Source organism: Rana temporaria, chromosome 11 (genome assembly GCF_905171775.1).
Source record: "Rana temporaria chromosome 11, aRanTem1.1, whole genome shotgun sequence".
NCBI classification, from domain to species: domain Eukaryota; kingdom Metazoa; phylum Chordata; class Amphibia; order Anura; family Ranidae; genus Rana; species Rana temporaria.
In genome coordinates, this window is record NC_053499.1 from 151,599,280 (window position 1) to 151,622,761 (window position 23,482).

At 45.6% G+C, this 23,482-nt stretch overlaps 2 protein-coding genes across 4 annotated transcripts in view; one reads left to right on the top strand and one right to left on the bottom strand.

The window, feature by feature from the left end:
- PDCD5 (programmed cell death 5) overlaps positions 1-23,482 on the bottom strand; it is a 302,413-nt gene that overhangs the window by 170,231 nt on the left and 108,700 nt on the right. The gene's annotated exons all lie outside the window — the stretch shown is intronic.
- The window catches only part of MYLK3 (myosin light chain kinase 3), a 61,655-nt gene that overhangs the window by 31,216 nt on the left and 6,957 nt on the right, over positions 1-23,482 (top strand). For 2 of the 3 annotated variants that reach the window (XM_040329465.1, XM_040329466.1), the window contains exons 2-10: positions 3,456-3,546; positions 5,064-5,430; positions 8,852-9,234; positions 10,114-10,219; positions 15,976-16,069; positions 16,736-16,845; positions 18,776-18,917; positions 20,751-20,821; positions 22,986-23,114. In XM_040329465.1, the coding sequence (XP_040185399.1) occupies positions 3,456-3,546; positions 5,064-5,430; positions 8,852-9,234; positions 10,114-10,219; positions 15,976-16,069; positions 16,736-16,845; positions 18,776-18,917; positions 20,751-20,821; positions 22,986-23,114 (1,493 nt within the window). Of the gene's footprint in view, positions 1-3,453; positions 3,547-5,063; positions 5,431-8,851; positions 9,235-10,113; positions 10,220-15,975; positions 16,070-16,735; positions 16,846-18,775; positions 18,918-20,750; positions 20,822-22,985; positions 23,115-23,482 lie in introns of all 3 variants that reach the window. The other variant, XM_040329464.1, reaches the window with a different exon arrangement.

Consider the following 23,482-nt stretch of genomic DNA (forward strand, 5'->3'; position numbering starts at 1 on the left):
TTTTGTACGGACGGCGCATGCGCCGTCCGTGTACATATCCCAGTGTGCATTGCTCCCAAGTACGGTGCAACAACGTATTGGTTTCGACGTGAAGGTAAATTATGTCCAGCCCTATTCGCGAACGACTTGCGCAAACGACCTAAAAAATTCAAAGATCGAAGCGGGAACGACGTCCATACTTAACATTGCGTGCGCCTCATAGAAGCAGGAACAACGTTACGCCGAAAAAGCCTTACGCAAACGACGTAATAAACTACCGCCGGGCGCACGTACGTTTGTGAATTGGCGTAACTAGGTCATTTGCATACTCTACGCCGAAAACAACGGAAGCGCCCCTAGCGGCCAACGTAAGAATGCACACAATTATACGCCGCCGCATTCAAGTTACTTCGACGTATATGCCTTGGAGAATCGGCGTAAATATACGCCAGCGCAGATTTGAAATTACGGCGGCGTATCTGGAGATAAGCCGCCGTAAATGCTACGTGAATCTACGCCTAAATCGGTTCCTTTTAAGCTAGTGCATTGTTGGTTCACTTACCTTTTCCTTCCATTTCCCTTCTAAATGTTGTTTTTCTTTGTTTAAATTTCTCACTTCCTGTCCCCTACCTTACTGAGGAGGAACAGGAAGTGAGAAATTCAGACAAAGAAAACAATGAAAAAAAAAAACATTTAGAAGGGAAATGGAAGGAAAAGGTAAGTGAACCAACAATGCACTCGCTTAAAGTAACCTATTTAGAAAATAAAAAACAAACCTTTACAACCCCTTTAAGGGTCAGGTGGACGTTTTGAGGCTCCAGAGCCAGCTTTGCTTGATTTGCTAGATTAGTAGGTCAATGGGTTTGTAAAGGTTTGTTTTTTTATTTTCTAAATGGGTTCCTTTTAAAGGGGTTGTAAAGGTACAATTTGTTTCCCCTAAATAGCTTCCTTTACCTTAGTGCAGTCCTCCTTCACTTACCTCATCCTTCCATTTTGCTTTTAAATGTCCTTATTTCTTCTGAGAAATCCTCACTTCCTGTTCTTCTGTCTGTAACTCCACACAGTAATGCAAGGCTTTCTCCCTGGTGTGGAGTGTCGTGCTCGCCCCCTCCTTTGGACTACAGGAGAGTCAGGACCCCCACTAACGCACAGCTCCTTTATCTGCAACGTAGAGAGCGTCCTGACTCTCCTGTAGCCCAGGGGAGGGGGCGAGCACGACACTCCACACCAGGGAGAAAGCCTTGCATTACTGTGTGGACTGCACTAAGGTAAAGGAAGCTATTTAGGAAAAAAAATTGTGGGCCAGATTCTCAAGAGATACGACAGTGTATCTCCAGATACACCGTCGTATCTCTGTTTCTGAGCCCGGGTATCTATGCGAGTGATTCTTAGAATCATTTTCGCTTAGATACGGCGTAGATCCGACCGGCGTAAGTCACTTACACCGTCGGATCTTAGATGTAATTCCACGCTGGCCGCTAGATGGCGTTTACGACGATTTCTCATTTGTCTATGCAAATGAGCCTGATACGCCGATTCCCGAACGTTTTTGCGCCGCCTCGTCGTCGTTTACGTCGTTTCCGTAAGCGTAAACTTACCCCTGCTATATGAGGGGTAAGTTTACGAAGGGCCGTCGTATGCCATGTTAAGTATGGCGTTGGGACAGCGTCGTCTTTTTCCGTCGTTTTACTAAGTCGTACGCGAATAGGGCTTGACGTAAATGACGCTCACGACGGCTTCATTGACGTTTTCCGTCGTGAGCTGGAGCATGCGCACTGGGCTATTTTTAGGGCCGGCGCATGCGCAGTTCGATCGGCACGGGGGCGCGCTTAATTTAAATACAAGCCGCCCCCTTTGAATTACCCGGGCCATTTACACCACGCCGCCGCAAATTACGGAGCAAGTGCTTTGAGAATACGGCACTTGCTCCACTAAGTTGCGGCGGCGTAGTGTAAATAGCTTACGCTACGCCGCAATCTACGAGAATCTGGCCCACTATCTTTACAACCCCTTTAAAATGTTCATCCCGGGAGCTGAGGAAAGGGCCCGCAGGACGGACGGACGCACTCCATGATCTCCAGAGGAAAGGACACAAGTGATCAAAAAAATAAATCCATAGAAATGGAATCCAAAACTCAACTGTTGAAATATTTTTCTTTTTGCTCCAACTGTTTGTTCTTTGCAATCAATAAAATAACTGGAGAAGATAATCTGTTCCGCCGTCGCTCTCTGTACCCTTTGATTCTGTCAACTGAATTTTATTCCTTAAAATCACATACTAGAGGGAGATCTCACAAAGCCCGTAGAATACAGATAATTAAGTGAGATCAAGTACTTGGTAGACACAACACAACACCAGAAAAGAATATCTCATTGATGGAATATAAAACAGCGAGTCTCGCCCCTGAGCAGTTCAGTCTCACGGTAGGAGACAGGGATGCGTTCAGATCCATCACTGTGATTAAGAATGGTCGGGGTGAGGGGGGGGGGCTATAACCAGCCTTGTGACGTCTGGACGGCCTCTGGCAGCGACTGTAAATGAAAATGCAGCTAAAAGATCATTGTCTGCGGAGTGTTTGTTCAATATTTTCTTGTTTATCTAAAAAGGGATGGACGTGTTGATTTTGCAGCACCTGCTGTCTGCGGGGGGGGGGTAAATAAAATACATTTTGCATGTACAGTGCCTTGAAAAAGTATTCCTACCATAGGTGTGCGCAGCCTATTGCATTAGGGTGTGCACCCCAAAGCTCAAACATATTTGCATGTGTATATACAGTATACTGATGGTGTCAGCAGAGCGGTGGACGGTGTCAGTAGGGCAGTGGACAGTGTTGGTAGTTTTTTATTTTTATTATATATTTATTTTAGGAGCCCCATTAGGGTGCTTTGGTGAAATATCAGGGGTCTATTTCTGTGCGTTACTGCACACTTAACGCAGTATATTTCTGTGCATTGCTGCACACTTAACGCAGTATATTTCTGTGCGTTACTGCACACTTAACGCAGTATATTTCTGTGCATTGCTGCACACTTAACGCAGTATATTTCTGTGCGTTACTGCACACTTAACGCAGTATATTTCTGTGCATTACTGCATGTTTAACGCAGTATATTCCAGTGTGTTGCTGCACATTTAATGCAGCATATTTCTGTGCATTAGTGCACGTTTAACGTTGTATATTTCGGTGTGTTATGTGCCGTTTAATGCTGTATTTTCCTGTGCATTAGTGCGCGTTTAACGCAGTATGTTTCAATGCAATCTGCACCACACAGGGTGATAAGGGTGTGCCCAGGCACACCCTGTGCGCACGCCTATGATTCCTACCCCTTGAAATCTTCCACATTTTGTCATGTTACAACCAAAATTGTAAATGTATTTTATGTGATAGACCAGGGGTCTTCAAACTACGGCCCTCCAGTTGTTCAGGAACTACAATTCCCATCATGCCTAGTTGTAACTGTTTTTTGTTTTGAAGGCCAAAGATGACGCTGAAGAGAAAGAAAGCAAACCAAAGCATGTCCTCGCCAGCAGAGGATCACAGATTGACGTTCAGAGAGCGACAGCAAGTGAGTAAAAATCTATGTAGTAGTAGTCCATTTTTTTCAGTAAGCTTTCAGGGTTTGGCCATTTAGCAAGCCAAGACTTTGAGATCGGTTCCTGGTGAACTTATCAGACTGTTTATCGAGGTAACAAAAATGCAGCCTCTTTTGCTTATTGGTTAATAGTTTACTATACCTGCTTTGTAGCTTGGGGCACATTTTATGGCTAAATTTTGTGAATGGCAAAAAGACCAAAAGTTTGTGAACCCCCCCCAAATCATTTCAGGTTTTTCGACAAAAGGGTGCTGTTAATGCTAAAGCATACAAAGATATTCTACATTATTGTGACCTTCCAACCTTGTAGCCAGGGCCGATCCTAGGGTCACAGGCTACTGGGTGCAGAAATAATTCTGGCGCCCTCACATGGGCGTTGTCAGTTTACTAACTCCTCCCCTTTACAAATGTTTCTATGGCAATGACTCAACCACAGAGATGCTCCCCCACAAAGTCTTCATTACCCTGGGATCCTTACATGATCTCTTAACAATAAACAAAATACAGGAAGAGAAGCAGAGTACTTTATTGGGACCTGGAGGGGGGGCCTCTCTGATGGACACAGAGAGGGCTTCTGTTAGAGAGTCTGTTAGAAAGAGCCCCCAGACATACTACAGACATGATACAGGAGACAGTCAGAGACTGCAGACATAATACAGGAGATGGTCAGAGACTGCAGACATGATACAGGAGACGGTTAGAGACTGCAGACATGATACAGGAGACGGTTAGAGACTGCAGACATGATACAGGAGATGGTCACAGACTGCAGACATAGTACAGGAGATGGTCACAGACTGCAGACATGATGCAGGAGACGGTTAGAGACTGCAGACATAGTACACAAACAAGGAGAGAAGGAGGGAAGGGAGAACTCTGGCACTTTGGCGCCCCCACCTCTGCAGGCGCCTGGGTGTTTGGAGAAGTCACTTTACGTACCACCTACTTTAACCGCTTGCCGACTGCCTAACGCAGATATACTTTGGCAGAATGGCACGGGCAAGCAAAGCAACGTATATATACATTGGTTTGGATCTTGCCCCCTAGCGGGTACGCGCCCGCTGCATTCTCCACGCCCGCGCCTGTGTAAACAAGGCATCTCCCTGTTCTACCTGGTGACATGTCACTGATCGTCTGCTCCCTCTCATCGGAAGCAGCGATCAGTGACATGTCACAGTATACCATGCCCCCTAATGGTTAGAATCACTCCCTAGGACACACTTAACCCCTTCTTGCCCCCTACTGGTTAACCCCATTACTGCCAGTCACATTTACACAGTAATCAGTGCATTTTTATAGCACTGATTGCTGTATAAAGGAACCATTACAACCCCTTCTGGGAAGAGCTCTCCCAAGGGGGTTAGCTTGCGGTCACGCTCCCGTGATACAGTCGGCGGCCATACTTGCCTGCATTCGCCCAAAACAAAACAAACGGTTACCAAATGAGTTGAATTGAAATGCATACATTTAGGTATTGCTTTGATTTTCAGCTCCACAGAAGAGCAGCAGCTCGGAAGGCAGAAGACTCAGCCATAAAATGGCTCAGTGTACCAGTCATCATGCTAAAGCCGACTCTACTGATGTCCAGACTCTAGATATACCTCAACAACCTGACAGCTCTCATAATGCCAAACCGTGGACACAGAAAGTGGCAGGAGAACTACCAGGAGATAAAAATGCCCAGACAGATTCAGATGCTCGGCATAAACAACCTTCCCTCACCCCAGCAGCGGACCAGAGTTCCAAAACCGAAGAACCTAAGCAGATTGTTGAGGAACCTGGAGGAGATCCTGATCCCCTTCCTCAAAAGATGATCTCTGCAACATGTCCACAGTCTCCAGAAGACCATCTCCAGAGGTATCCAAAACTGGCCAAATAAGGACTATTCAGACCCGATCAAATGATCCTTAAAGGGGGTGTAAAGGTACAATTTCTTTCCCTAAACAGCTTCCTTTACCTTAGTGCAGTCCTCCTTCACTTACCTCATCCTTCCATTTTGCTTTTAAATGTCCTTATTTCTTCTGAGAAATCCTCACTTCCTGTTCTTCTGTCTGTAACTACACACAGTAATGCGAGGCTTTCTCCCTGGTGTGGAGTGTCGTGCTCGCCCCCTCCCTTGGACTTCAGGACGCCCTCTAACCCACTGCTCCTTTCTTTATCTGCAACGTAGAGAGCGTCCTGACTCTCCTGTAGTCCAAGGGAGGGGGCGAGCACGACTCCACACACCAAGAAGAAAGCCTTGCATTACTGTGTGGAGTTAGACAGAAGAACAGGAAGTGAGGATTTCTCAGAAGAAATAAGGACATTTAAAAGCAAAATGTAAGGATGAGGTAAGTGAAGGAGGACTGCACTAAGGGAAAGGAAGCTATTTAGGGAAAAAAAATTGTACCTTTACAACCCCTTTAATGCATATTTTATGCTATTTTATGTATTTAATTACTGTATTTATTGGCGTATAACACTCACTTTTTTACACTGAAAATAGAGGGTAAACTGTGCCTGCGTGTTATACGCAGGGGGCTGTGGAAAGTTTTTTTTCCTGAATCCTCCCTCTTAAAGTTAGGGTGTGTGTTATACGCCGATAAATACGGTAGATACTCCACTAAAGGAGAACACTGCATCTACGCTACTCACATTTCTAACTTGACATATACCTTAAAATCTCTTTGCTTTGATTAAACGGATAATTAAATTAAATAATTAGTTAGTAGCTCTATTTTTCAATTTTGTAGTGATTTGATATGTATCTCTTAAAGCGGTAGTTCACCCTCACTGACATGATTTTACCATCGAGACAGGCATTGTAGCGCGAGCTACAGTATGCCTGTCCCAATTTTTTTACCCCCGTACTCACTGTGTACTCGTACATTAAAGATTTCGGCTCCCGCGGGGAATGGGCGTGCCTATGGAGAGGGAGGATAATTGACGGCCAGCCCTGGCACGTCACTCTCCCCGAAGACAGCCGGAGTAGGTCTCGGCTCTTCACGGCGCCTGCGCACAGGCTATGCGCAGGCGCCGTGAAGAGCCAAGCCTATTTCGGCTATTTCCGGAGAAGCGTGACGCGCCAGAGCCGGCCGTCAATCACCTTCCGTCTCCATAGGCACGCCCATTCCCCGAGGGGAGTCGGTATCTTCGATGTACGAGTACAAGGTGAGTACGGGGGTAAAAAAATCGGGACAGGCATACTGTAGCTCGCGCTACAATGCCTGATTTTATGGTAGAAGAAAAATTATTTTTTTTTTTTTCGTTATAGGGTGAACCCCCGCTTTAAAGTACCTCCTGATGAAGCCAGTGCATTGGCGAGATCAAGTGACTGCATGAACACAGCATATAGATATTTCATTCCGGAATGTTACAATGTGAAAGAATCTATAAAAAGATATTTTTTAATGCATTCTTATTTTATATTTCATTTGATGAATTATCAATACAAATATGTTTTTATAGGTATATTTTTGTTGGCACCTTTAAAATCCTATTTTTTTTGTGCCTGTATTTTTCATTTAGAGATGTGGTACCCTTGATCTCCAGGCACATTGGTGTTCTTTATTGGCTTTATAAGATTTTATAATGTATATTTTACATTTTATTTACCGTATTTATCGGCATATAACAAGCACCGTCATCTTAAGATTGAAGTTTCAGGAAAAAAACTTAGGGCTAGATTCACAAAGAATTGCGGCGGCGTAACGTATCGCCTTTATGTTACACCGCCGCAAGTTTTCAGCGCAAGTGCCTGATTCACCAAGCACTTGCGTGTAAACTTACGGCGGTGTAACGTAAAGCCGTCCGGCGCAAGCCCGCCTAATTCAAATGGGGCGTGTACCATTTAAATTAGGTGAACGTTCTGCGCATGCTCCGTGTGAAAATTTCCCGCCGTGCTTTGCGCGAAATTACGGCGCCCGACGTGTTTTTTGAACGGCGACGTGCGTAACGTACTTTCGTATTCCCGGACGTCTTACGCAAAAAAAAAAAAATTAGAAATTCGACGCGGGAACGACGGCCATACTTTAACATGGGCTGTCTAAATATAAGCCATGAAATAGAAGCCGCAAGTTTACGACGGGAAAAGCCGACTAGCGATGACGTAAGAGAATGCGACGAACGCGCGTATCTTTGTGGATCGCCGTAATCAGCTAATTTGCATACCCGACGCTGGAAAACGACGCGAACTCCACCCAGCGGCAGCCGGAAAATTACACCTACGATCCGAAGGCGTACGAAGCCGTACGCCTGTCGGATCGAAGCCTAAAGCCGTCGTAACTTGTTTTGAGGATTCAAAACAACGCTACGACGCGGCAAATTTGAAAATACGCCGGCGTATCAGTAGATACGCCGGCGTATTACAACTGTGAATCTGGCCCTTAAATTTTAAATAAAGAACTTAATAAGGATCAGTGCCTAACAATGCAGCTTGATAAATGCCCATCTGCAGCCTCAAAGTTGCCCATCAATGCCCATCCGCAGCTTCACAATTGCCCATCAATGCAGCCTGATCAATGCCCATCGACGGCCTCAAAATTGCCCATCAATGCAGCTTAATCAATGCCCATCTGTAGCCTCACAATTGCCCATCAGTGCAGCCTGATCAATGCCCATCTGCAGCCTCACAATTGCCCATCAATGCAGCCTAATCAATGCCCATCTGCAGCCACCCAATTGTCCATCAATGCAGCCTGAGCAATGCCCATCTGCATCCTCACAATTGTCCATCAATGCAGCCTGAGCAATGCCCATCTGCATCCTCACAATTGTCCATCAATGCAGCCTGATCAATGCCCATCGGCAGCCTCAAAATTGCCCATCAATGCCCATCCGCAACTTCACAATTTCCCATCAATGCAGCTTGATTAATGCCCATCGGCAGCCTCCCCATTGCCATGAAAGCAGCCTGATCAATGCCCACCTCAGGGATGAGCGCCTTCAGATTACATACAGTGAGAATCTCCTGTTTACTTGGCGGCCTCTTTAGTACAAGTCCCGCCTCCTGGACTGGCTTCTATGATAGACAGAACACTGGTCCAATGCCAGCCCAGGAGATGGGACTTCATATTACAGAGGCCGCTAAGTAAACAGGAGATTATCACTGTATGTAATCTGATGGCGCTCGTCTCGCCCCCCTCCCCATTCTCCCTGAGGCAGCCCAAATTGCAGTATCGTCGTATAACACACACACACACACACACACACACTATTTGCAACCGATTTGCAGGGTGAAAAAGTGAGTGTTATACGCCAATATATTATATTTATTTTATTTTTATTGTACATTTTTTAGGAAAAGCACTTGTGTCCAGACAGAGGAGATAAGCAATTCAGGAACCAGATCTGTACCAGAAAAAGAACAAAAGTCTGACAAGAATACACCAGCTTCAGCGCGACATAAAACACAAGCTACAAGTAAGGATACGAAAACATCCTCTGCAACCCAAACTGAGGACATACAACCAGAAGAACCCGTGCCGACTCAGAAAATAGGCCACATGGACCTAAAACAAGCACAAAATTCTGACAAGGGAGTGAAGGGTGGAGTAAAACCCAACCAAACAGAACTGGTTAGAAAAGACTGTGGCCCCGCCCCAACTCCCGCTTCCTCTTCTGTCAACAAACCACCAGTGGACACAAGGACCGCCCTGGAGGACTCGTCTCTGCATGTTATTGGTAAAAAGATTAATTACACTGACTTTAAAGCCTAATTTGAAAAATAAAACAATACAGTGGAACCTCGGATTGTGGGTAACGCCGTTAACGAGCGTTTCGCAATACGAGCACTATATATTTTTAAAAATCCTATCTCGGTTTGCGAGTGTTGTCTCGCAAAACAAGCAGAATTCAGGCCAAAGCAGTGTGCAGTACCACGTTTGGTCTGAGGTGGGGGGGCGCCGGAGCCGAGCGGCACCAATCCCAGTCCTCGGGCCTTTCCGGCTGTTTCCGAGGCCCCCCACTTCTGGACGCAAAAAAAAAAGCCCTTGGAACGCTGCCTAGGGGGACCAAGGAAACCATAGAGAAACCAGGTTTCGCTTGACTTCCTCTCCAGCTGCAGTACTGTAGCCACTCTGGTGGAGTGCCACCTACAGGGCAGAGACTGCACCTGCCTACGTGTAAGCTGATAGATAAAATGCCTCCACAGATAGGAGAGATGGATGAGGCCCGCATTCTCCACCAAAAACGAAAGAATAGAGATGGATGGGCTTTCCCAGTGTGGGGTTGTGTGTTGGGTGGCCCAGGGTCTGTCGGCTGATGGACAAAATGAGGAATTGCCTTGGTAACTCCAGAGATAGGTGGGCTTTGTTGGTGTGGTGGTGTTCTCTAGTTGTCCAGGCAGGAAGGTGGAAAAGGTGGCCCAGGGTCTTCAGAACTTCCTCCTATGACAGCCGGTGTTGTCACCCTATCAATGCTATTCAGGGATAGGAGATCATAAGAAAGGGTGCATTACTTTTCAAATGTTTTGGCAACGAAATCACTTCTATATGTTTTATCTGTGCATATTGTCTTGAGATGTCTTCATCCCATATTGTTCTGTGTGTCGTCCTGTTGTAGATGATTGCCCGCCACCTCCTGCACCTTTCAACCACAGGATAGTCAGCATTAAGCAAGCCATATTGTCATCCTGTTACACAGTCTGCCAGCATGAAGTCCTCGGGGGGTAAGTAGAACAAGTCTCAACTAATTATGATGCAGTCAAAGCTATGGTGGTGCATTACTAGTCAAGATAATTTATCATGCTGTATAACTGCAATATAAAACTAAAGAAGGGAGTGCATGTAACAGGGTGTAAGCCTCCTTTATTATAAAGTCCAACCTACAGGTTGCTAGGGGGCAGGGCTGGGACAAGGTGTGGGCAGGAAGGGCGCCTGCCCTAGGCACTGTGGCATCATGTGGTGAGGGGGGCTCTGTCAGGAGATTGGGGGGAGCAAGGTCCACAAAGACATGGCTGAATAAGTTTGGAATGGAGGAACTTGACTGGCCTGACTTCAACCCGATAGGACACCTTTAGGATAAATTAGAGCAGAGACTGTGAGCCAGGCCTTCTCATCCAACATCCGTGCATGACCTCACAAATGCTCTTCTGGAAGAATGGTCAAACATTCCCATAGACACCCTCCTAAACCTTGTGGACGGTCTTCCCAGAAGAGTTGAAGCTGTTATAGCTGCAAAGGGCGGGGCCAACTCAATATTGAACCCTACGGACTAAGACTGAGATGCCATTAAAGTTCATGTGCGTGTATGTAAAAAAACTGAATGTAAAAAAAAAAGAACTGCTGGGAAAAAAAAATTGTGAAAAACTGGCATGGGGTCCCCCCCAAATCTATACCAGACCCCTTCGGTCTGGTAGGGATTTGGAGGGAAACCCCCACTCAAAAATGGTGTGGTGTCCCCCCCAAAATCCATACCAGACCTTTTATCTGAGCATGCAGCCTGGCAGGTCAGGAAAGGGATGGGACGAGCGAGTGCCCTCCACTCCTGAACCATATCGGGCCACATGCCCTCAACATGGGGGAGTCCTTTGGGGTAGGGGGGGGCTCTGTTGATAGGGACAAGGGCCTCTTCCCCACAACCCTGGGCTGTGGTTGTGGGGATCTGCAGGCAGGGGGCTTATCGGAATCTGGAAGCCCTCTTTTAACATTTTTTTTTAAAGCGCCCCCTTCCTCGCGTGCTCGCACATACACGCACGCATACGTAAGTCGCGGCCGCAAATGTAAACAGTGTTCAAATCACACATGTGAGGTTTCGCAATAACACGGGAGCTGCGGTGGCTCAACGCGATTGGCACTGCGCTGACAAGCCATTCACCTCTGCAGCTAGGGGTTCGGATCCCAGTCCCGGCTGCATGTGAATTGAGTTTGGTGGTCTCAGCCCGGCTCCCGGTGGGTGTGCTATGCGAGGTAAGCCTGCGCTTAGTACGCCCACCCCCCTCCCACAAAAACCACCACACTTACACGCACTCGAAATTGGGTTAACATTCACGCACTCTCTCTGCTATGTTGGGCTTCAAAGCGGAGCAGGTAGGACGGGCTGTGTGGGAGGACCCCCTCACGCACCCGCCATTGCCACCCGGGGCATGGAGAAAGGTGGCAGATTGCCTCTGGGGGAGGCATAGAGACCCAAATACTGTATAGGGCAGATAGTATGGCTTTGTGAAAAGGTTTGTATAAACCTGATTTAAAATTGCAAATATTCTCAGAACACAACTCCATTAATTAAACGGCACATTTTAGACGTTGGCAGCCAGATGTAGATATCAAACGGGGATTCTTTCCCCTTAAGATATTTAATCCTGAACACAATCTGTTTAAACCTCCTACATGGCGTTTGTTTTGGCTCTTTTATAAATGTCACCCAAGAGCTTGACAAGGAAAACAGAATCTTTAACTCTCGCTGAGATTATTGTCTCTGTTGGCTAAAACTCACATTTTCGATGTTGAATTAAAAAAAACACGCACCCATTTCTAATATTAGTGCAACAAAGTGTACTGGTCAGCCCCCGGGGTCAGCTGCATGTCCAGTGACATCACCAGTATCTAGGGAATGGATAGGTTGCATTGTTGGCAATGTTATTGGTCTCTAGTGAATGAATAGGCTGCATTCTCAGTGATGTCACTGGTCTCTAGTCATTGGATAAGCTGCATTCTAAATGATGTGATTGGTCTCTATTGAATGGATAGGCTGCTTTCTCAGTGATGTCATCGGTGTCTAGTGACTGGATAGGCTGCATTCTAAATGATGTCACTGAAATCTAGTAAGTGGATAGGCTGCATTCTTTTTTTTAAATCTTTATTTAAGGTATATGGTGTATACAACATGACATCGTAACACACATGTCAACCTACGAAATTCAGTAATTGGCAATAATAATAACTCGTCCAAGAAGTCTACATACATTAGAGAAATAACACACAAGGTTCCCCAACATAGTTATAACAAATCAGGAGACTGTGGTCTTAGGACTCGATAGGCTGCATTCTAAGTGATGTGATTGGTCTCTAGTGAATGGATAGGCTGCATTCTAAATTATGTGATTGGTCTCTAGTGAATGGATAGGCTGTTTTTTCAGTGTTGTCACTGATATCTGGTGAATGGATAGGCTGCATTCTAAGTGATGTCACCGGTCTCTAGTGATTGGATAGGCTGTATTCTAAGTGATGTCACTGGTTTCTAGTGAATGGATAGGCTGCATTATCAGTGATGTCACCAGTCTCTAGTGAATGGATAAGCTGCATTCTCGGTGATGTCACTGAAATCTAGTGAGTGGATAGGCTGCATTCTAAATTATGTGATTGGTCTCTAGTGAGTGGATAGGCTGCATTCTCAGTGATGTCACCGGTCTCTAGTGAATGGATAGGCTGCATTCTCAGTGATGTCACTGGTCTCTAGTGAATGGATAGGCTGCATTCTCAGTGATGTCACTGGTCTCTAGAGAAAGGATAGGCTACATTTCCAGTGTTGTGATTTATTCTCAAGCAAGGCTGGATTGTGGATTCTCATTGATACCATTGGTCTCTAGTTAATGGATAGGCTGTATTCTCAATGATGTCACCGGTCTCCATTGAATTGATAGGCTGCATTCTAGTGATGTCACTGGTCTCTAGTGAATGGATAGGCTGCATTCTAGTGATGTCACTGGTCTCTAGTGAATGGATAGGCTGCATTCTCAGTGATGTCACTGGTATATCATGTGATGATAAGCTTACATACTGGTATGGTAGGTGTAGGTGTGAATCCTGCAAACTCAGTTTTGCGATGGAGGCTGATTGTACATTACAGCTACTGTAAGAATGTTAGTATGTGGCCTACATATCTGCATTGTGCGTGTTCCCATATAAAAGGCCTCTAACATTCTGTGACACAGAACAGCTGGGCGACGGTCTAATCCTCTGTAAAGCGTGAGTAAGATGAGATTGATGCCTCTGGCCTTGGGGCCGTGTTTACCAGGCACCGGCTATTTATAATCCGTGATAACAACAGCACTTCGACCAAATCCCAAAACATCCCTGAGGTCTTGCCTTATACACAGGAACGCGCCCTTTGTCCACAAGTGCATTGTGCAACTTTTTCCGTTAACTCCGCTGTTAATGTCACGATTGGAGTTTAAGTGGTTTTCCACCACCACTGATCCCTTGAAAGAGAATCTGTCTTAAATATTTATTGTCCTGTTTTTAGCCTGACGCTGTAGGTTGAGTAAACAAAGACAAAGGATGGGGGTGCCCCCCACTATTTGTTACAAATCCAAGAAAGCTTTATTTAATCATAGATCACCAAATAGAGAGAACAGTGGAACTATAGCGGTGCGATGCCAAAGACATATAAGCAATGTAGACAATATTGATAAAAATTAAATACTTATTTTATTAACACTTATATGTACAAAAAAAGTTCCTATAAAAAACAGTTAGAGCAAATGTTAGAGATCGTGGGTCGCTGGTTTCCAAAATTTCATAAAGTGGTGGTCACAGGAGAATGTTGCATCCTTGCATGTTTCGCCGTTTTTGGCTTCCTCAGGGGATTTAATCTGGAACCACCAGTCATCCCCTGAGGAAGCCTGAAACGGTGAAACATGTAGGGATGGGACATTCCCCTGTGACCACCACTTTACGAAGTTTTGGGAAAACCAGCATCCCACGATCTCGAACATTTGCTCGAACTGTTTTTATATGAACCTTTTTTGTACATATAAGTGTTAATAAAATAAGTATTTCATTTTTATCGATATTGTCTACATTGCCTTATATGTCTTTGGCACCGCTATAGTCCCACTGCTCTCTCTTGCTCTATTTACCTATTACTGGCACGAGGTGCGTATTTCCTTAGAACTACTCGGATCCTCTCCAACCTTTAATCATAGATCACCATTTATCCAGGTCATCATATAGTACAGGGGTCTCCAAACTGCGGCCCGAGGGCCAGATGTGGCCGTTTGCTAGCCTTTATCCGGCCCTTGGGGCACTATTCTTCCCACTGACACCAACAAGGGGGCACTATTTCTTCCACTGAGATTAACAAGGGGGCACTATTTCTTCCACTGACACCAACAAGGGGGCACTATTTCTTCCACCGACACCAACAAGGGGGCACTATTTCTTCCACCGACACCAACAAGGGGGCACTATTTCTTCCACCGACACCAACAAGGGGGCACTATTTCTTCCACCGACACCAACAAGGGGGCACTATTTCTTCCACTGACACCAACAAGGGGGCACTATTTCTTCCACTGACACCAACAAGGGGGCACTATTTCTTCCATTGATACCAATAATGGGATACTATTCCTCCTACTAATAGGGGCACTACTCCTCCTTCTACTGACCACCAACCTTTAAGGCAGCGTTTCTCAATTCCAGTCCTCAGGGCCCCCCAACAGGTCAGGTTTTCAGGATTTCCATTATTTTACACAGGTGATTTGATCAGTTTCACTGCCTTAGTAATCACCACAGCCTTTTCATCTGAGGGAAATCCTGAAAACCTGACCTGTTGGGGGGGCCTGAGGACTGGAATTGAGAAACACTGCTTTAAGGCCATATTTATTCTCACTGATGCTGAGCCCAGGACATTTTCTGCCCCCACTGGCCACAATCCGGCCCTCCTAAAGTCTGAAGGACAATAAACTGGCTCTTGGTTTGGAGACCCCTGATATAGTATATCCAGTAGTAGTTGATCACATTCAACTGGGCTTGTTCTGTAATGTTGAGGATGTTTTTGTAGCTTCTCCAAACTTCTTCAGTTCCAATGTAGGAAAACGCCCCTGTATGTTCACAGAGGTAGCACAAACACCATACTCCTGTCATATTGATACCTCCTTAAAGTGGAGTTCCACCCATTAATATAACATTACATCAGTAGTTTTAAAAAAATTTCATTAGTCCTTAAAGAATTTTTTTTTTAGATGCCTTCAAAGTGTTGTTGCTAGGCAGAATAGTTAATCTTCCCACTTCCTGCACCTAGGTGCTTAAGCTTCCTAACCTACACCGCACAGACTCCTGGGAATGTAGTGGGTGTAACTTTCCAGGAGTCTGTGCACTCCCCAGTCTCGAAGAATCATGTGACTTGGACAGTACAGGTGCTGAAACCTGATCTGAAACCTATTACACTGCTTGTGCAGCACTGAGCATGTGCGAGATCTGCAAGGCTGAAATCCAGGAAGTCATACAGTCTGGCTTCATGATGCCCACACTTAAGATGGCCCCAGTCAATTTCTATTTTTATAAAGTGTCTAAATGCTGTAACAACCTAACAAAACGGACCTTAGTTTACAGACTAACTTTACTAGAATACAATAAGCTTGTGTATTACAGGGGTATTTATATTTAAAAAGTGAAATTGTGGCCGGAACTCCGCTTTAACATGAATGTGTTTCAGTTAAAAGATACTGTCATGTTCATATATGTTTACATTTATTAACAGCGGACGTTTTGGTCAAGTCCACAAGTGTGTAGAGATATCCACCGGGCTACGACTGGCTGCCAAAATCATTAAAATTAAAGCTCCGAAGGACAGGGTACGTACGGATAATGGTTTCCTACTGAGATCTCTTAAAAAACGGGCCCTGTAAAGCTAGCCATACACTAGTAGGGTTAGACCAACCTGTGTATTTTTCGGGCTCCAGCCAATCCGTGGAGGGGGGGAAGTGTCCAGATTCTAATATTGCAAACACATTTTGAAATGAACATTTAATAAATTTTCATCTGAGAATTTAGTGATTGGGTTTGGATCTACAGGAGGACGCATTTCTTCATACAGCTCTGATATATGAACTGACCTAAGGGCTTAATATACAGACCAGAATTATTTATTTATTTTGGCCTTGGCGAGGCGACGCATTAATGTGTTTTCAATATTTGAGACCGTGCTGTATGATCCCAGCCGCCTCCCGAAGTGCTGGCCTTTAGCGTAGAGAGCGCAGAGCGGCCAATCTGTCAAGCGGCCGTGGGTTGAATTTGCATATTCATGAGTCGCTCGGTGGGAGTCGCTGTCAGCGCCTCGTTAGGCGACGAGATGGGAGGGCTGGAAAAGGGCACCGGGCCCCAAGCATTGTCAGCATGGCGATGTTGTCTAGTTAGGCGGCGTGATTAATTGGCAGTATATTCACTCGCCTTGTACGGGGGGGGGGGAGCAGAAATGTCAATAAAATGATATCTTGTCCCTTTTTTTTTTTTACTTCCAGGATGAGGTGAAGAACGAAATTAATATCATGAACCAGTTAAACCATGTGAACCTGATACAGTTATACGACGCCTTCGAGTGCAAAAACGACTTGACCTTGATCATGGAATAGTATGTATGATATTGAGCGAGGGGGGGGGGGTGTATTTACACTATATGGTCAAAAGTATTGGGACGCCTGCCTTTACACGCACATGGGCCCAGATTCAAGAAGCAATTGCGCCCGTGTAACCATAAGTTACACGGCGCAATTGCTTACTTGCTCCGGTGTAACGAGTGCTCCTGATTCAGGAACCTCGTTACACCGACTGCAGCCTAAAATCTGTGCGGCATAAGGCACTTATGCCTCGCAGATTTTAGGCTGCATTCTTGTGCTTGCCGCTAGGGGGCGCTCCCATTGTGATCAGCGTGTAGTATGCAAATTGCATACTACCAACTGATTCACAAACTTGCGCGGGCCCCGCGCAAGCCAGGTACGGAGTTTCCGTACGGCAACTTTAGCGCAAGGCTGCCCCTTCTAATAGTAGGGGCAGCCAATGCTAAAGTATAGCCGCCGCTCCCGCGACGTGAAATTTGAATTTCACGTCGTTTGCGTAAGTGCTTCGTGAATGGCGCCGGACGCCATTCACGTTCACTTTGAAGCAAATGACGTCCTTGCGACGTCATTTGCCGCAAAACGCACGTCGGGAAAGTTTCCCGACGGAGCATGCGCTGTACGCTCGGCGCGGGAGCGCGCCTAATTTAAATGATTCCCGCCCCCGGCGGGATCATTTAACTTGCGCGCGCTTACGCCGGGCAAATTTGCCGGCGCGCCCTCGCAATTCACGGAGCTGCTGCTCCGTGAATCGAGGGCAGCGCAAAATATTTGCGGGGGAGCAGGGCAAAATCGTTGCCCTGCTCCCCCGCAAATATCGCGCAATTCTACCTGAATCTGGGCCATGAACTTTAATGGCATCCCAATCTTAGTTCGTAAGGGTTCAATATTGAGTCTGTTAATTTTCACTGAACAATAAAAGAGGATTGCTCAGTAGTGTTGAGCAGAATACGCCATATTCGTTTTCGCGATATATCACGAATATATAGCCGAATATTCGAGAAATATTCGCTAAATTCGAATATTCGTGATATTTTATCGAAATGAAATGTTTGCGAAATTTTGCTATTGCGAAAATAATTGCGAAATTTCGACAACTGCGGTAGGAGCACTCTGATTGGCTCAGAATATTCGTGATATTTTATCGAAATTTCGCAAAATGCGAATGCGATATTTATTGCGGAATTTCGACAACTGCGGTAGGAGCCCTCTGATTGGCTCAGAATATTCGTGATATTTTATTGAAATTTCGCAAAATGCGAATGCGATATTTATTGCGGAATTTCGACAACTGCGGTAGGAGCACTCTGATTGGCTCTGATGCAAAAGAAGGGCGGAGAAAATAATCGCGCGATATTCCGATTGCCGAATAATCGCATTGCGATTTTTCGGCAAAATAAAATGATCGCTTCAGCTACTCGGCCCAAGGTCTCTAATCATACCAGCAATGCTTTTAGACGTCGATGGAGATCTCTAGGATGTGATCTGTTCTAAAAATAAAATTGAAAAAATTAGAATATTCGGAATAGCGAATATTCACCGCGAAATTCGAAATATATATCGCGAATACTCGAATATGCCATATTCGAGCCGAATATTCGCAATACGAATATTCGTGAGCAACACTATTGCTCAGAGCTGGATGGCAAGACTGGGCACAGATGATAGGAAATCTCATACTGTACATTGTGACATAAAAAAAAAAACAGAAGGTTTACAACCCCTTTAATTATTTCGAATTTTCGGATTTTCTTTCGGATTTACGAATTTACGAATTTACAAACTGCGATCATGACCCGAAAAACAAAGAAAAAAATAAAAAAACGAATAAAGAAAAAAACCTGACAAAAAACATTTCAGCAGAAGAAGAAGCACCGATATGCAATGAAGAAAAAAAAGGTGAAAATTGTCACTTTTCTAATTCTTTGACCTTTTTTGTTTTCCCAGCTTGGACGGCGGCGAATTATTTGACCGGATCACAGATGAGAATTACCATCTCACAGAACTGGACGCCATAATGTTCACCAAACAGATCTGCGAAGGGATTTACTACGTGCACCAGCAGTATATACTACACTTAGACCTGAAGGTGAGGGGTGACTTTAAAAAAAAAAAATTGGCTCTTCCCAAACTTTGGTCCTTTGTTGTTGTCACCGTCCCGTATCATCTGTCAGCATTTTTGTTTACGTGATTCAGGAATAGACACCAGCTGGAAATTTGATATTTGGAGCCGTATATAGAAATACACGGGAATAAAATTCACACGTTCTAAATTCTGCTTTATTGCCTTGACTTTGATTAGAACTTTTTTTTTTTTTAGAAAGCTGGGATTTCAAACCGCTTTTATTTTTGGCAGTTCCAGTTTTACATTTTTTATGTTGGATTATATTTAAAGACTTAAATTTTTTTTTAAAGACTTGTAGCTAGATTCAAATAGACAGCCGCATCTTTGCGGCGGCGTATCGTATTTACACTACGCCGCCGTAAGTTAGCTAGGCAAGTACTGTATACACAAAGGGCCAAATCCACAAATATCGGGCGCAACTTAAATCTTCCGATTTAAGTTACACCGCCACAAAATTTCTCCCTAAGTGACCGATCCACAAAGCACTTACCTTGAAATTTGCGGCGGTGTAACTTAAATGTGTCCGGCGCAAGGCGTGCCGAATCTAATGGGGCGAGTCCCATTTAAATTAGGCGCGCTCCCGCGCCGTACGTACTGCGCATGCTCCGTCGGGTAACTTACCCGACGTGCATTGCGCTAACTGACGTCGCTCCGACGTCATTTGCTTAGACGTTAACGTAAATGGCGTCCAGCACCATTCACGAACGTCTTACGCAAACGACGTAGAATTTAAATTTCGACGCGGGAACGACGGCCATACTTAACATGGCTTAAGAGAACTAGGGCTCAGCCCTAGTTTTACGCGGCGTAACTCGACGTAAACGACGTAGATTTAGAGCGACGGGCCCGTCGGAACGTTCGTGGATCGCCGTAAGTGTTCATTTGCATATTCTAGGCCGGCCGCAATGGCCTCGCCACCTAGCGGCCGGCCTAGAATTGCATCCTTAAGATCCGACAGTGTAATTCAATTACACATGTCGGATCTTCTGCCTATCTATGGTAAACTGATTCTGTGGATCAGTTCCATAGATAGAAACAGGGATACGCCGGCGTATCAGTAGATACGCCGGCGTATCCCTTTTGTGGATTACCCCCAAAGTACTTGCCTGCTAAGTTACGGCGACGTAGCGTGAATAGGCCGGCGTAAGCGCGCCAAATTCAAATGAGGATGTGGGGGGCGTGTTTTATGTTGATGAACTGTGACCCGACGTGATTGACGTTTTTTAAGAACGGCGCATGCGCGGTCCGTGTACATATACCAGTGTGCATTGCGGCAAAGTACGCCGCAAGGACGTATTGGTTTTAACGTGAAATGTAAATTACGTCCAGCCCTATTCACGGACGACTTACGCAAACTACGTAAAATTTAAAAATTTCGACGCGGGAACGACGGCCATACTTAACATTGACTAGGCCAGCTATTTGATGGAATAACTTTACGCCTGAAAATGCCTTACGTAAACGGCGTATCTTTACTGCGACGGGCAAGCGTACGTTCGTGAATAGGCGTATCTAGTGATTTACATATTCTACGCCGAACGCAATGGAAGCGCCACCTAGCGGCCAGCCTAAATATTGCACCCTAAGATACGACAGCGCAAGCCGTCGTATGTTAGATAGGTTTTAAGTGTATCTCTGTTTGAGAATACACTTAAACTTAGGACGGCGCAGATTCCGAGTTAGGTCGGCGTATCTACTGATACGCTGGCCTAACTCTTACTGAATCTAGCTATTGGTAAAACTATGTAAAATGCATTGTTGATTTTAATCTATACTCCTTTTTGTTTGTTTTTTCAGCCTGAAAATATTTTGTGCATCAATCGAACTGGAAACCAAATCAAAATTATTGATTTTGGACTAGCAAGAAGGTAAACAATCCCTTGCCGTAGTCATCAGGGATTTAGAATAAAACAAGCGCAGCTCTGTTATGTGGGGATGTTATAGAGCCTACAGGGCAGAGGAATAGAAGGAGTTATTATAAAGACAGATGTTGCTGCTTATACTTTCCAACCCCTGATTTATATACTCCGTTCATCTTGTGTCGGGAGACTTCGGGCCAGATTCACATAGAGATACGACGGTGTATCTCCTGATACGCCGTCGTATCTCTGATTTCCGTCGGTCGGATCTATGCGACTGATTCATAGAATCAGTTACGCATAGATCTCCCTAAGATCCGACAGGTGTAAGTGACTTTCAGCCCTGGTTCACACTGGGTACGATTTGGAACGATTTGAGATGCGATTTGACATGTCAAATCGCATCTCAAATCGGCGGCAATTGTCGGCAATGGCACTGTCCTAATCAGTGCGACGCCGCATCTGCGATTTCAAAAAGTAGTTCCTGTACTACTTTTTGCGATTTCGGGCCGCGATTTACATGAAATTGCGGGCGAAATCGCGGCAAATCGCGGCCGCGAAATCACGGTAAAATCGCGGTAAAACCGCGATTTTGAATTTGCAGCAGTGTGAACCTAGGCACACTGTCGGATCTTAGGCTGCAATTCCAGGCCGGCCGCTAGGTGGCGCTTCCGTGTCTTTTACGCGTCGAATATGCTAACGAGCATTTACGCCGATTCTGAAACGAACGACCGCCCGGCGCTTTTTTTTACATCGTTTGCGTTCGCCTTTTTCCGGCGTATAGTTACCCCTGGGTCTATGAGGCGCAGGCAATGTTAAGTATGGCCGTCGTGTGCTGAAAAACTTGGCTTATACTCGCGTATCTACAGTAATTGTAAATGAAAGCAAGCTGCCAGATATCGATCTTGGAGATGGTGCGTATGTTCCAGTAGATGATAGGGCAGCACATTTGAGACTTCAGGTAACCATTTCCCCTAAAACCAAAGAGTTTAAAGTGTATTTTGTGCGTGTACTCGAGAGAGGAGCCGGACTGCAGGAGTTGGGAGTAGGCAGGCCTCCCCCAGAGGCAATCTGCCACCTTTCTCCATGCCCTGGGTGGCAATGGCGGGTGCGTGAGGGGGTCCTCCCACACACCTGCTCCGCTTTGAAGCCCAACAGGGCAGAGAGACTCCCTATAAGGGAGTGAGAGGATCTAGCCCGCTCAACCAGCCCCGTTAGTCCTTCGCCTCTCTTTTTAGAGACCGCGTGGTCAAAGTGCGTGCATGATAACCCAATTTCGAGTGCGTGTAAGTGTGGTGGTTTTTGTGGGAGGGGGGTGGGCGTACTAAGCGCAGGCTTACCTCGCATAGCACACCCACCGGGAGCCGGGCTAAGACCACCAAACTCAATTCACATGTAGCTGAGACCGGGATCCGAACCCCTAGCTGCAGAGGTTTGTCAGCGCAGTGCCAATCGCGTTGAGCCACCGCAGCTGATTGACGTTTTTAACGAACGGCGCATGCGCGCGCATGCTCAGTATCACGTCAGGTTTTTCAAATTAAATTGCGCCCGCTCAATGCCTAGTCGACGTGAACGTAACTTACGTCCAGCCCCATTCACGGACGACTTACGCAAACGACGTAAAACTTAAAAAATTTGACGCTGTTCCGACGTCCATACCTAACATTAGTACGCTTGATCTACGCCTCATAGAGCAGGGGTAACTATACACCGAAAAAAGCCTTACGCAAATGACGTAAAAAAATGAGCCGGCCGCACGTACGTTTGAGATTCCGCGTATCTAGCTCATTACCATATTTGACGCGTAAATCGACGGAAGCGCCACCTAGCGGCCAGCGTAAATATGCAACTTAGATACGACGGTCGGATCTAATACAAATCAATGCGTAACTGATTCTAAGAATCAGGCGCATAGATACGACGACTCAAACTCAGAGTTACGACGGCGTATCTGGAGATACGCCGGCGTATCTCGTACGAGAATCTGGGCCCCTATGTTTATTACATGTAGAACAATTTTGCTCTTGAACGTGGCATTTGTGATTTTCACAGTAGGAAGTTATTTCATGAAAAATAGATTACACGGTTAGTAAGTAGTGGATGTGTACGGATTATTTTTGGGGGATAGGGATATGGTTTAGTGTCACTTTAATATCCTGCACTCTATTCGCAGGTACAAGCCAAGAGAGAAGCTGAAGGTGAATTTTGGAACGCCAGAGTTTTTGGCTCCAGAAGTGGTGAATTATGACTTTGTGTCGTTCCCAACCGATATGTGGAGCGTGGGGGTCATTACCTACATGCTGTAAGTTACCCAATGGGCTGGCGGATCTGGGGCTTTTGTTACTGAACAATCGGCTGCAGAGGATTTGTTACATTGTTTGTTGCAAGGGTTTTTTTTAAATTTCATTATCAGTGTGACATTTTTACCCTGAAAACAGTTGGCTTTAGGCCTCGTTCACACTTGCGTGCCGCGACCGTGACACATTTTTGGAGTGTTTTGTTACACATTTTTTAATGGGCCTCTTTATGTCCCCCACATATGCAGCCATGTCCCCCACATATTACAGCCATGTCCCCCACATATGCAGCCATGTCCCCCACATATTGCAGCCATGTCCCCCACATATTGCAGCCATGTCCCCCACATATGCAGCCATGTCCCCCACATAT